This window comes from Physella acuta, unplaced genomic scaffold (assembly GCF_028476545.2).
Source record: "Physella acuta isolate Inbredline_101_S28 unplaced genomic scaffold, ASM2847654v3 ptg000186l, whole genome shotgun sequence".
In the NCBI taxonomy this organism is placed as follows: Eukaryota; Metazoa; Mollusca; class Gastropoda; family Physidae; genus Physella; species Physella acuta.
This window is the reverse complement of record NW_026731705.1, coordinates 1,408,821-1,422,648: the sequence shown is the minus strand read 5'-3', so window position 1 is coordinate 1,422,648 and position 13,828 is coordinate 1,408,821. Positions and strand designations below refer to the sequence as shown.

Genomic DNA, 13,828 nt, shown 5'->3' with positions numbered 1-13,828 from the left:
CAACTAGATGGTCACAATATGCATGCTCTGGGCACCCTACAACTAGATGGTCACAATATGCATGCTCTGGGCACCCTACAACTAGATGGTCACAATATGCATGCTCTGGGCACAACTAGATGGTCACAATGTGCATGCTCTGGGCACCCTACAACTAGATGGTCACAATATGCATGCTCTGGGCACAACTAGATGGTCACAATATGCATGCTCTGGGCACCCTACAACTAGATGGTCACAATATGCATGCTCTGGGCACAACTAGATGGTCACAATATGCATGCTCTGGGCACAACTAGATGGTCACAATATGCATGCTCTGGGCACCCTACAACTAGATGGTCACAATATGCATGCTCTGGGCACCCTACAACTAGATGGTCACAATATGCATGCTGTGGGCACTCTACAACTAGATAGTCACAATATGCATGCTCTGGGCACCTTACAACTAGATGGTCACAATATGCATGCTCTGGGCACCCTACAACTAGATGGTCACAATATGCATGCTCTGGGCACCTTACAACTAGATGGTCACAATATGCATGCTCTGGGCACCCTACAACTAGATGGTCACAATATGCATGCTGTGGGCACCCTACAACTAGATGGTCACAATATGCATGCTCTGGGCACCCTACAACTAGATGGTCACAATATGCATGCTCTGGGCACCCTACAACTAGATGGTCACAATATGCATGCTCTGGGCACCCTACAACTAGATGGTCACAATATGCATGCTCTGGGCACCCTACAACTAGATGGTCACAATATGCATGCTCTGGGCACCCTACATCTAGATGGTCACAATATGCATGCTCTGGGCACCCTACAACTAGATGGTCACAATATGCATGCTCTGGGCACCCTACAACTAGATGGTCACAATATGCATGCTCTGGGCACAACTAGATGGTCACAATATGCATGCTCTGGGCACCCTACAACTAGATGGTCACAATATGCATGCTCTGGGCACCCTACAACTAGATGGTCACAATATGCATGCTCTGGGCACAACTAGATGGTCACAATATGCATGCTCTGGGCACCCTACAACTAGATGGTCACAATATGCATGCTCTGGGCACAACTAGATGGTCACAATATGCATGCTCTGGGCACCCTACAACTAGATGGTCACAATATGCATGCTCTGGGCACCCTACAACTAGATGGTCACAATATGCATGCTCTGGGCACCCTACAACTAGATGGTCACTATATGCATGCTCTGGGCACCCTACAACTAGATGGTCACAATATGCATGCTCTGGGCACAACTAGATGGTCACAATATGCATGCTCTGGGCACCCTACAACTAGGTGGTCACAATATGCATGCTGTGGGCACCCTACAACTAGATGGTCACAATATGCATGCTCTGGGCACCCTACAACTAGGTGGTCACAATATGCATGCTCTGGGCACCCTACAACTAGATGGTCACAATATGCATGCTCTGGGCACCCTACAACTAGATGGTCACAATATGCATGCTGTGGGCACCCTACAACTAGATGGTCACAATATGCATGCTCTGGGCACCCTACAACTAGATGGTCACAATATGCATGCTCTGGGCACCCTACAACTAGATGGTCACAATATGCATGCTCTGGGCACCCTACAACTAGATGGTCACAATATGCATGCTCTGGGCACAACTAGATGGTCACAATATGCATGCTCTGGGCACCCTACAACTAGATGGTCACAATATGCATGCTCTGGGCACCCTACAACTAGATGGTCACAATATGCATGCTGTGGGCACCCAGATGGTCACAATATGCATGCTCTGGGCACCCTACAACTAGATGGTCACAATATGCATGCTCTGGGCACAACTAGATGGTCACAATATGCATGCTCTGGGCACCCTACAACTAGATGGTCACAATATGCATGCTCTGGGCACCCTACAACTAGATGGTCACAATATGCATGCTCTGGGCACCCTACAACTAGATGGTCACAATATGCATGCTGTGGGCACCCAGATGGTCACAATATGCATGCTCTGGGCACAACTAGATGGTCACAATATGCATGCTCTGGGCACAACTAGATGGTCACAATATGCATGCTCTGGGCACAACTAGATGGTCACAATATGCATGCTCTGGGCACCCTACAACTAGATGGTCACAATATGCATGCTCTGGGCACCCTACAACTAGATGGTCACAATATGCATGCTCTGGGCACCCTACAACTAGATGGTCACAATATGCATGCTGTGGGCACCCAGATGGTCACAATATGCATGCTCTGGGCACAACTAGATGGTCACAATATGCATGCTCTGGGCACCCTACAACTAGATGGTCACAATATGCATGCTCTGGGCACCCTACAACTAGATGGTCACAATATGCATGCTCTGGGCACAACTAGATGGTCACAATATGCATGCTCTGGGCACCCTACAACTAGATGGTCACAATATGCATGCTCTGGGCACCCTACAACTAGATGGTCACAATATGCATGCTCTGGGCACCCTACAACTAGATGGTCACAATATGCATGCTCTGGGCACCCTACAACTAGATGGTCACAATATGCATGCTCTGGGCACCCTACAACTAGATGGTCACAATATGCATGCTCTGGGCACCCTACAACTAGATGGTCACAATATGCATGCTCTGGGCACCCTACAACTAGATGGTCACAATATGCATGCTGTGGGCACCTTACAACTAGATGGTCACAATATGCATGCTCTGGGCACCCTACAACTAGATGGTCACAATATGCATGCTCTGGGCACCCTACAACTAGATGGTCACAATATGCATGCTCTGGGCACCCTACAACTAGATGGTCACAATATGCATGCTCTGGGCACAACTAGATGGTCACAATATGCATGCTCTGGGCACCCTACAACTAGATGGTCACAATATGCATGCTCTGGGCACAACTAGATGGTCACAATATGCATGCTCTGGGCACCCTACAACTAGATGGTCACAATATGCATGCTCTGGGCACCCTACAACTAGATGGTCACAATATGCATGCTCTGGGCACCCTACAACTAGATGGTCACAATATGCATGCTCTGGGCACCCTACAACTAGATGGTCACAATATGCATGCTCTGGGCACCCTACAACTAGATGGTCACAATATGCATGCTCTGGGCACCCTACAACTAGATGGTCACAATATCCATGCTGTGGGCACCCAGATGGTCACAATATGCATGCTCTGGGCACAACTAGATGGTCACAATATGCATGCTCTGGGCACCCTACAACTAGATGGTCACAATATGCATGCTCTGGGCACCCTACAACTAGATGGTCACAATATGCATGCTGTGGGCACCCTACAACTAGGTGGTCACAATATGCATGCTCTGGGCACCCTACAACTAGATGGTCACAATATGCATGCTGTGAGCACCCTACAACTAGATGGTCACAATATGCATGCTCTGGGCACCCTACAACTAGATGGTCACAATATGCATGCTCTGGGCACAACTAGATGGTCACAATATGCATGCTCTGGGCACCCTACAACTAGATGGTCACAATATGCATGCTCTGGGCACAACTAGATGGTCACAATATGCATGCTCTGGGCACCCTACAACTAGATGGTCACAATATGCATGCTCTGGGCACCCTACAACTAGATGGTCACAATATGCATGCTCTGGGCACCCTACAACTAGATGGTCACAATATGCATGCTCTGGGCACCCTACAACTAGATGGTCACAATATGCATGCTCTGGGCACCCTACAACTAGATGGTCACAATATGCATGCTCTGGGCACCCTACAACTAGATGGTCACAATATCCATGCTGTGGGCACCCAGATGGTCACAATATGCATGCTCTGGGCACAACTAGATGGTCACAATATGCATGCTCTGGGCACAACTAGATGGTCACAATATGCATGCTCTGGGCACCCTACAACTAGATGGTCACAATATGCATGCTGTGGGCACCCTACAACTAGGTGGTCACAATATGCATGCTCTGGGCACCCTACAACTAGATGGTCACAATATGCATGCTGTGAGCACCCTACAACTAGATGGTCACAATATGCATGCTCTGGGCACCCTACAACTAGATGGTCACAATATGTATGCTCTGGGCACTTTACAACTAGATGGTCACAATATGTATGCTCTGGGCACCCTACAACTAGATGGTCACAATATGTATGCTCTGGGCACCCTACAACTAGATGGTCACAATATGCATGCTCTGGGCACAACTAGATGGTCACAACATGCATGCTCTGGGCACAACTAGATGGTCACAATATGCATGCTCTGGGCACCCTACAACTAGATGGTCACAATATGCATGCTCTGGGCACCCTACAACTAGATGGTCACAATATGCATGCTGTGGGCACAACTAGATGGTCACAATATGCATGCTCTGGGCACTCTACAACTAGATGGTCACAATATGCATGCTCTGGGCACCCTACAACTAGATGGTCACAATATGCATGCTCTGGGCACCCATCAACTAGATGGTCACAATATGCATGCTCTGGGCACCCATCAACTAGATGGTCACAATATGCATGCTCTGGGCACCCTACAACTAGATGGTCACAATATGCATGCTCTGGGCACCCTACAACTAGGTGGTCACAATATGCATGCTCTGGGCACCCTACAACTAGATGGTCACAATATGCATGCTCTGGGCACCCTACAACTAGATGGTCACAATATGCATGCTCTGGGCACCCTACAACTAGATGGTCACAATATGCATGCTCTGGGCACAACTAGATGGTCACAATATGCATGCTCTGGGCACCCTACAACTAGATGGTCACAATATGCATGCTGTGGGCACCCTACAACTAGATGGTCACAATATGCATGCTCTGGGCACCCTACAACTAGATGGTCACAATATGCATGCTGTGGGCACCCTACAACTAGATGGTCACAATATGCATGCTCTGGGCACCCTACAACTAGATGGTCACAATATGCATGCTCTGGGCACCCTACAACTAGATGGTCACAATATGCATGCTCTGGGCACAACTAGATGGTCACAATATGCATGCTGTGGGCACAACTAGATGGTCACAATATGCATGCTCTGGGCATAACTAGATGGTCACAATATGCATGCTCTGGGCACAACTAGATGGTCACAATATGCATGCTCTGGGCACCCTACAACTAGATGGTCACAATATGCATGCTCTGGTCACAACTAGATGGTCACAATATGCATGCTCTGGGCACCCTACAACTAGATGGTCACAATATGTATGCTCTGGGCACCCTACAACTAGATGGTCACAATATGCATGCTCTGGGCATAACTAGATGGTCACAATATGCATGCTCTGGGCACCCTACAACTAGATGGTCACAATATGCATGCTCTGGGCACCCTACAACTAGATGGTCACAATATGCATGCTGTGGGCACCCTACAACTAGATGGTCACAATATGCATGCTCTGGGCACCCTACAACTAGATGGTCACAATATGCATGCTCTGGGCACCCTACAACTAGATGGTCACAATATGCATGCTCTGGGCACCCTACAACTAGATGGTCACAATATGCATGCTCGGGGCACCCTACAACTAGATGGTCACAATATGCATGCTGTGGGCACCCTACAACTAGATGGTCACAATATGCATGCTCTGGGCACAACTAGATGGTCACAATATGCATGCTCTGGGCACAACTAGATGGTCACAATATGCATGCTCTGGGCACCCTACAACTAGATGGTCACAATATGCATGCTCTGGGCACCCTACAACTAGATGGTCACAATATGCATGCTCTGGGCACAACTAGATGGTCACAATATGCATGCTGTGGGCACAACTAGATGGTCACAATATGCATGCTCTGGGCATAACTAGATGGTCACAATATGCATGCTCTGGGCACAACTAGATGGTCACAATACGCATGCTCTGGGCACCCTACAACTAGATGGTCACAATATGCATGCTCTGGTCACAACTAGATGGTCACAATATGCATGCTCTGGGCACCCTACAACTAGATGGTCACAATATGTATGCTCTGGGCACCCTACAACTAGATGGTCACAATATGCATGCTCTGGGCATAACTAGATGGTCACAATATGCATGCTCTGGGCACCCTACAACTAGATGGTCACAATATGCATGCTCTGGGCACCCTACAACTAGATGGTCACAATATGCATGCTGTGGGCACCCTACAACTAGATGGTCACAATATGCATGCTCTGGGCACCCTACAACTAGATGGTCACAATATGCATGCTCTGGGCACCCTACAACTAGATGGTCACAATATGCATGCTCTGGGCACCCTACAACTAGATGGTCACAATATGCATGCTCGGGGCACCCTACAACTAGATGGTCACAATATGCATGCTGTGGGCACCCTACAACTAGATGGTCACAATATGCATGCTCTGGGCACAACTAGATGGTCACAATATGCATGCTCTGGGCACAACTAGATGGTCACAATATGCATGCTCTGGGCACCCTACAACTAGATGGTCACAATATGCATGCTCTGGGCACCCTACAACTAGATGGTCACAATATGCATGCTCTGGGCACAACTAGATGGTCACAATATGCATGCTCTGGGCACCCTACAACTAGATGGTCACAATATGCATGCTGTGGGCACAACTAGATGGTCACAATATGCATGCTCTGGGCACCCTACAACTAGATGGTCACAATATGCATGCTCTGGGCACAACTAGATGGTCACAATATCCATGCTCTGGGCACCCTACAACTAGATGGTCACAATATGCATGCTCTGGGCACAACTAGATGGTCACAATATGCATGCTATGGGCACCTTACAACTAGATGGTCACAATATGCATGCTCTGGGCACCCTACAACTAGATGGTCACAACATGCATGCTCTGGGCACCCTACAACTAGATGGTCACAATATGCATGCTCTGGGCACCCTACAACTAGATGGTCACAATATGCATGCTCTGGGCACCCTACAACTAGATGGTCACAATATGCATGCTCTGGGCACAACTAGATGGTCACAATATGCATGCTCTGGGCACCCTACAACTAGATGGTCACAATATGCATGCTCTGGGCACAACTAGATGGTCACAATATGCATGCTCTGGGCACCCTACAACTAGATGGTCACAATATGTATGCTCTGGGCACAACTAGATGGTCACAATATGCATGCTCTGGGCACAACTAGATGGTCACAATATGCATGCTCTGGGCACCCTACAACTAGATGGTCACAATATGCATGCTATGGGCACCCTACAACTAGATGGTCACAATATGCATGCTCTGGGCACAACTAGATGGTCACAATATGCATGCTCTGGGCACAACTAGATGGTCACAATATGCATGCTCTGGGCACAACTAGATGGTCACAATATGCATGCTCTGGGCACAACTAGATGGTCACAATATGTATGCTCTGGGCACAACTAGATGGTCACAATATGCATGCTCTGGGCACAACTAGATGGTCACAATATGCATGCTCTGGGCACCCTACAACTAGATGGTCACAATATGCATGCTCTGGGCACAACTAGATGGTCACAATATGCATGCTCTGGGCACCCTACAACTAGATGGTCACAATATGCATGCTCTGGGCACAACTAGATGGTCACAATATGCATGCTCTGGGCACAACTAGATGGTCACAATATGCATGCTCTGGGCACAACTAGATGGTCACAATATGCATGCTCTGGGCACCCTACAACTAGATGGGCACAATATGCATGCTGTGGGCACCCTACAACTAGATGGTCACAATATGCATGCTCTGGGCACCCTACAACTAGATGGTCACAATATGCATGCTCTGGGCACCCTACAACTAGATGGTCACAATATGCATGCTGTGGGCACCCTACAACTAGATGGTCACAATATGCATGCTATGGGCACCCTACAACTAGATGGTCACAATATGCATGCTCTGGGCACCCTACAACTAGATGGTCACAATATGCATGCTGTGGGCACCCTACAACTAGATGGTCACAATATGCATGCTATGGGCACCCTACAACTAGATGGTCACAATATGCATGCTCTGGGCACCCTACAACTAGATGGTCACAATATGCATGCTCTGGGCACCCTACAACTAGATGGTCACAATATGCATGCTCTGGGCACAACTAGATGGTCACAATATGCATGCTCTGGGCACCCTACAACTAGATGGTCACAATATGCATGCTCTGGGCACCCTACAACTAGATGGTCACAATATGTATGCTCTGGGCACAACTAGATGGTCACAATATGTATGCTCTGGGCACCCTACAACTAGATGGTCACAATATGCATGCTCTGGGCACCCTACAACTAGATGGTCACAATATGTATGCTCTGGGCACCTTACAACTAGATGGTCACAATATGCATGCTCTGGGCACCCTACAACTAGATGGTCACAATATGCATGCTCTGGGCACCCTACAACTAGATGGTCACAATATGTATGCTCTGGGCACAACTTGATGGTCACAATATGCATGCTCTGGGCACCCTACAACTAGATGGTCACAATATGCATGCTCTGGGCACCCTACAACTAGATGGTCACAATATGCATGCTCTGGGCACCCTACAACTAGATGGTCACAATATGCATGCTCTGGGCACCCTACAACTAGATGGTCACAATATGCATGCTGTGGGCACCCTACAACTAGATGGTCACAATATGCATGCTCTGGGCACAACTAGATGGTCACAATATGCATGCTCTGGGCACAACTAGATGGTCACAATATGCATGCTCTGGGCACCCTACAACTAGATGGTCACAATATGCATGCTCTGGGCACCCTACAACTAGATGGTCACAATATGCATGCTCTGGGCACCCTACAACTAGATGGTCACAATATGCATGCTCTGGGCACAACTAGATGGTCACAATATGCATGCTCTGGGCACCCTACAACTAGATGGTCACAACATGCATGCTCTGGGCACAACTAGATGGTCACAATATGCATGCTCTGGGCACTTTACAACTAGATGGTCACAATATGCATGCTCTGGGCACTCTACAACTAGATGGTCACAATATGCATGCTCTGGGCACCCTACAACTAGATGGTCACAATATGCATGCTCTGGGCACCCTACAACTAGATGGTCACAATATGCATGCTCTGGGCACCCTACAACTAGATGGTCACAATATGCATGCTCTGGGCACCCTACAACTAGATGGTCACAATATGCATGCTCTGGGCACAACTAGATGGTCACAATATGCATGCTCTGGGCACCCTACAACTAGATGGTCACAATATGCATGCTCTGGGCATAACTAGATGGTCACAATATGCATGCTCTGGGCACAACTAGATGGTCACAATATGCATGCTCTGGGCACAACTAGATGGTCACAATATGCATGCTCTGGGCACCCTACAACTAGATGGTCACAATATGCATGCTGTGAGATCAACTGTCCAGAGCTTAGGTCAACTGCGCCTACAGTTCAGAGGTCAACTGTGTCTGGAGTTCAAAGGTCCACCTTTCTCCTCCTTGTGTTGTGTTTTCTTGTGGTAGCTGAGCTTGTAGCCCACATCAAAGGCCTCCCCACACACCCCACGGCTTCTCCCCCGTGTGTGTCCGTGTGTGGACCTTGAGCCTGGACCTGTCCACAAAGGCCTCCCCACACACCCCACACACACACGGCTTCTCCCCCGTGTGTGGACCTTGAGCCTGGACCTGTCCACAAAGGCCTCCCCACACACACACGGCTTCTCCCCCGTGTGTGTCCGTGTGTGGACCTTGAGCCTGGACCTGTCCACAAAGGCCTCCCCACACACCCCACACACACACGGCTTCTCCCCCGTGTGTGGACCTTGAGCCTGGACCTGTCCACAAAGGCCTCCCCACACACACACGGCTTCTCCCCCGTGTGTGTCCGTGTGTGGACCTTGAGCCTGGACCTGTCCACAAAGGCCTCCCCACACACCCCACACACACACGGCTTCTCCCCCGTGTGTGGACCTTGAGCCTGGACCTGTCCACAAAGACCTCCCCACACACCCCACACACACACGGCTTCTCCCCCGTGTGTGGACCTTGAGCCTGGACCTGTCCACAAAGGCCTCCCCACACACACACGGCTTCTCCCCCGTGTGTGTCCGTGTGTGGACCTTGAGCCTGGACCTGTCCACAAAGGCCTCCCCACACATCCCACACACACACGGCTTCTCCCCCGTGTGTGTCCGTGTGTGGACCTTGAGCCTGGACCTGTCCACAAAGGCCTCCCCACACATCCCACACACACACGGCTTCTCCCCCGTGTGTGTACCTTGAGCCTGGACCTGTCCACAAAGACCTCCCCACAAAACTGACAGCTGACGGGCTTCTCCCCCATGTGTTGCCTCCTCTGATGGATGGTCAGCTCGTAGCTGCTGTAGAAAGCCTTGTGGCAATAGCTGCAGGTGAATGGCTTCTCACCTGTGTGTGTCCGCACGTGTTTCTTCAGGTGAGAGGGCAGGTAGAAGGCGCTGCTGCACTGTTGGCACTTTTGGCCTTTCTCAGGGGCGTGGCTTGTCCTCTGGTGCTTCTTGAGCAGGTGGGTGGCGCTGAAGGTCTCCCCACAGGTGGGGCACAGGTACGGCCTCTCCCCGGAGTGGAGCCTCACGTGCACCTTCAGCTTGGAGTTGCTGACGTAGCCCACACCACACACCCCACACACACCCCACACTGGAATGGCTTTTCCCCTGTGTGCATCCCGCGCTGATGGCTTTTCATGTCATGGCTGTTGGTAAATCCCTGGGAACAAATGCCACAGTGGTATGGTTTTTCTCCTGTGTGTTTTCTTTGGTGGACTTTTAGATGGGATTTACAGATAAAAGCCATAGGACAAAGCTGACATTTAAATGGCTTTTCCTTCCCATGGACTTTACATAGGTGAGACTTGAGGTCGTAGCTGACAGGGAAGGTCTCAGGGCAAAGGTCACACTTGTACGGCCTGACCCCTGTGTGTTTCTGCTCATGGAGCCGGAGCTCCTGCCGGTCCACAAAAACCTGGCTACAAAACTTGCACTGGAACGGCTTCTCTGCCGTGTGCCGCCTGCGTTCATGGCTTTTCATGTCAGAGTTGGAGTTGAAGGCCATGTTGAAGTAGGCGCACCTATGGGGCTTGTCGCCTGCGTGCCTGTGGGGCTTGTCGCCTGCGTGCCTGTGGGGCTTGTCGCCTGCGTGCCTGTGGGGCTTGTCGCCTGCGTGCCTATGTGGCTTGTCGCCTGCGTGCCTGCGCTTGTGTGCAGCCAGGCTGGACTGGATGAAGAAAGCTTTAGGGCAAAGGTCACACTTAAACGGCCGGTCGACGTTGTGTGACTTCCTGTGGTGGGACCTGAGATGCGCACTGCAGGCAAACAGCAGGCTGCACACCTGGCACTCGTAGGGTTTCTCACCTGTGTGTTGCCTGGCGTGCACCTTCAGGCTGGAACTGTCATAGAACTCCAGACCACACACATCACACCTGTACGGCCTCTCACCTGTACGGCCTCTCACCTGTGGTCACACACATCACACCTGTACGGCCTCTCACCTGTGTGGCCACACACGTCACACCTGTACGGCCTCTCACCTGTGTGGCCACACACGTACAACTGTACGGCCTCACACCTGTACGGCCTCTCACCTGTGTGGCCACACACATCACACCTGTACGGCATCTCACCTGTACGGCCTCTCACCTGTACGGCCTCTCACCTGTACGGCCTCTCACCTGCGTGGCGCCGCCTCTCATGTTCCCTCGTGCTGGCTCCAGTGGTGAACTTGACCCCACAGGTGGCGCACTGAACGGTTTGACCCCACAGGTGGCGCACGTGAACGGTTTGACCCCACAGGTGGCGCACATGAATGGTTTGACCCCCGCATGTTTTCTCTTTTGGTGACTCTTCAACTCTGAACTGCTGACAAATGCCAAAGTGCAAAGGTCACACTTGTATGGCCTCTCCCCCGTATGTTTGGTCCTCTCATGGCGTTTTAAATCCGAACTGTCAAAAAAGGTCAGGTCACAGGTCTGGCACCTGTGTGGCCGCTCACCTGTGTGGCCGCTCACCTGTGTGGCCGCTCACCTGCTTCCTCCGCTCGTGTCCCCTGAGGTCGGAGCTGCTGACAAAATCTGCATCACACACCTGACAACTGTAGGGTTTCTCTCCTGTGTGCCTCCTCCTATAGTGACTCACTACATCTGCCTTCTGGCTAAATGTCATGGGACAGTGACTCACTACATCTGCCTTCTGGCTAAATGTCATGGGACAGTGACTCACTACATCTGCCTTCTGGCTAAATGCCATGGGACAGTGGCTCACTAGATCTGCCTTCTGGCTAAATGCCATGGGACAGTGGCTACACTACATCTGCCTTCTGGCTAAATGCCATGGGACAGTGGCTCACTACATCTGCCTTCTGGCTAAATGCCATGGGACAGTGGCTACACTACATCTGCCTTCTGGCTAAATGCCATGGGACAGTGGCTACACTACATCTGCCTTCTGGCTAAATGCCATGGGACAGTGGCCCACTACATCTGCCTTCTGGCTAAATGCCATGGGACAGTGGCTACACTACATCTGCCTTCTGGCTAAATGCCATGGGACAGTGGCTCACTACATCTGCCTTCTAGCTAAATGCCATGGGACAGTGGCTGACTACATCTGCCTTCTGGCTAAATGCCATGGGACAGTGGCTCACTACATCTGCCTTCTGGCTAAATGCCATGGGACAGTGGCTACACTACATCTGCCTTCTGGCTAAATGCCATGGGACAGTGGCTCACTAGATCTGGCTTCTGGCTAAATGCCATGGGACAGTGGCTGACTACATCTGCCTTCTGGCTAAATGCCATGGGACAGTGGCTCACTACATCTGCCTTCTGGCTAAATGCCATGGGACAGTGGCTCACTACATCTGCCTTCTGGCTAAATGCCATGGGACAGTGGCTAACTACATCTGCCTTTTGGCTAAATGCCATGGGACAGTGGCTCAGAACATCTGCCTTCTGGCTAAATGCCATGGGACAGTGGCTCACTACATCTGCCTTCTGGCTAAATGCCATGGGACATTGGCTACACTACATCTGTCTTCTGGCTAAATGCCATGGGACAGTGGCTCACTACATCTGCCTTCTGGCTAAATGCCATGGGACAGTGGCTGACTACATCTGCCTTCTGGCTAAATGCCATGGGACAGTGGCTCACTACATCTGCCTTCTGGCTAAATGCCATGGGACAGTGGCTACACTACATCTGCCTTCTGGCTAAATGCCATGGGACAGTGGCTCACTAGATCTGCCTTCTGGCTAAATGCCATGGGACAGTGGCCCACTACATCTGCCTTCTGGCTAAATGCCATGGGACAGTGGCTCACTACATCTGCCTTCTGGCTAAATGCCATGGGACAGTGGCTCACTACATCTGCCTTCTGGCTAAATGCCATGAGAGAGTGGCTCACTACATCTGCCTTCTGGCTAAATGCCATGGGACAGTGGCTACACTACATCTGCCTTCTGGCTAAATGCCATGGGACAGTGGCTGACTACATCTGCCTTCTCGCTAAATGCCATGGGACAGTGGCTGACTACATCTGCCTTCTGGCTAAATGCCATGGGACAGTGGCTCACTAGATCTGCCTTCTGGCTAAATGCCATGGGACAGTGGCCCACTACATCTGCCTTCTGGCTAAATGCCATGGGACAGTGGCTACGCTAGATCTGCCTTCTGGCTAAATGCCGTGGGACAGTGGCTCACTA

The 13,828-nt window shown here is 50.5% G+C and overlaps 1 protein-coding gene across 1 annotated transcript in view; it reads right to left on the bottom strand.

The window, feature by feature from the left end:
• LOC131936762 (uncharacterized) overlaps nucleotides 1-12,416 on the bottom strand; it is a 66,880-nt gene extending 54,464 nt beyond the window's left edge. Inside the window, exons 1-4 of the mRNA XM_059293828.1 lie at nucleotides 12,121-12,416; nucleotides 11,801-11,984; nucleotides 10,772-11,583; nucleotides 10,373-10,649 (exon numbers count right to left, since the gene is read on the bottom strand). Of these exons, the coding sequence (XP_059149811.1) occupies nucleotides 10,373-10,649; nucleotides 10,772-11,583; nucleotides 11,801-11,984; nucleotides 12,121-12,416 (1,569 nt within the window). The remainder of the gene's footprint in view (nucleotides 1-10,372; nucleotides 10,650-10,771; nucleotides 11,584-11,800; nucleotides 11,985-12,120) is intronic.
• Between the last annotated feature and the right edge of the window lie 1,412 nt (nucleotides 12,417-13,828).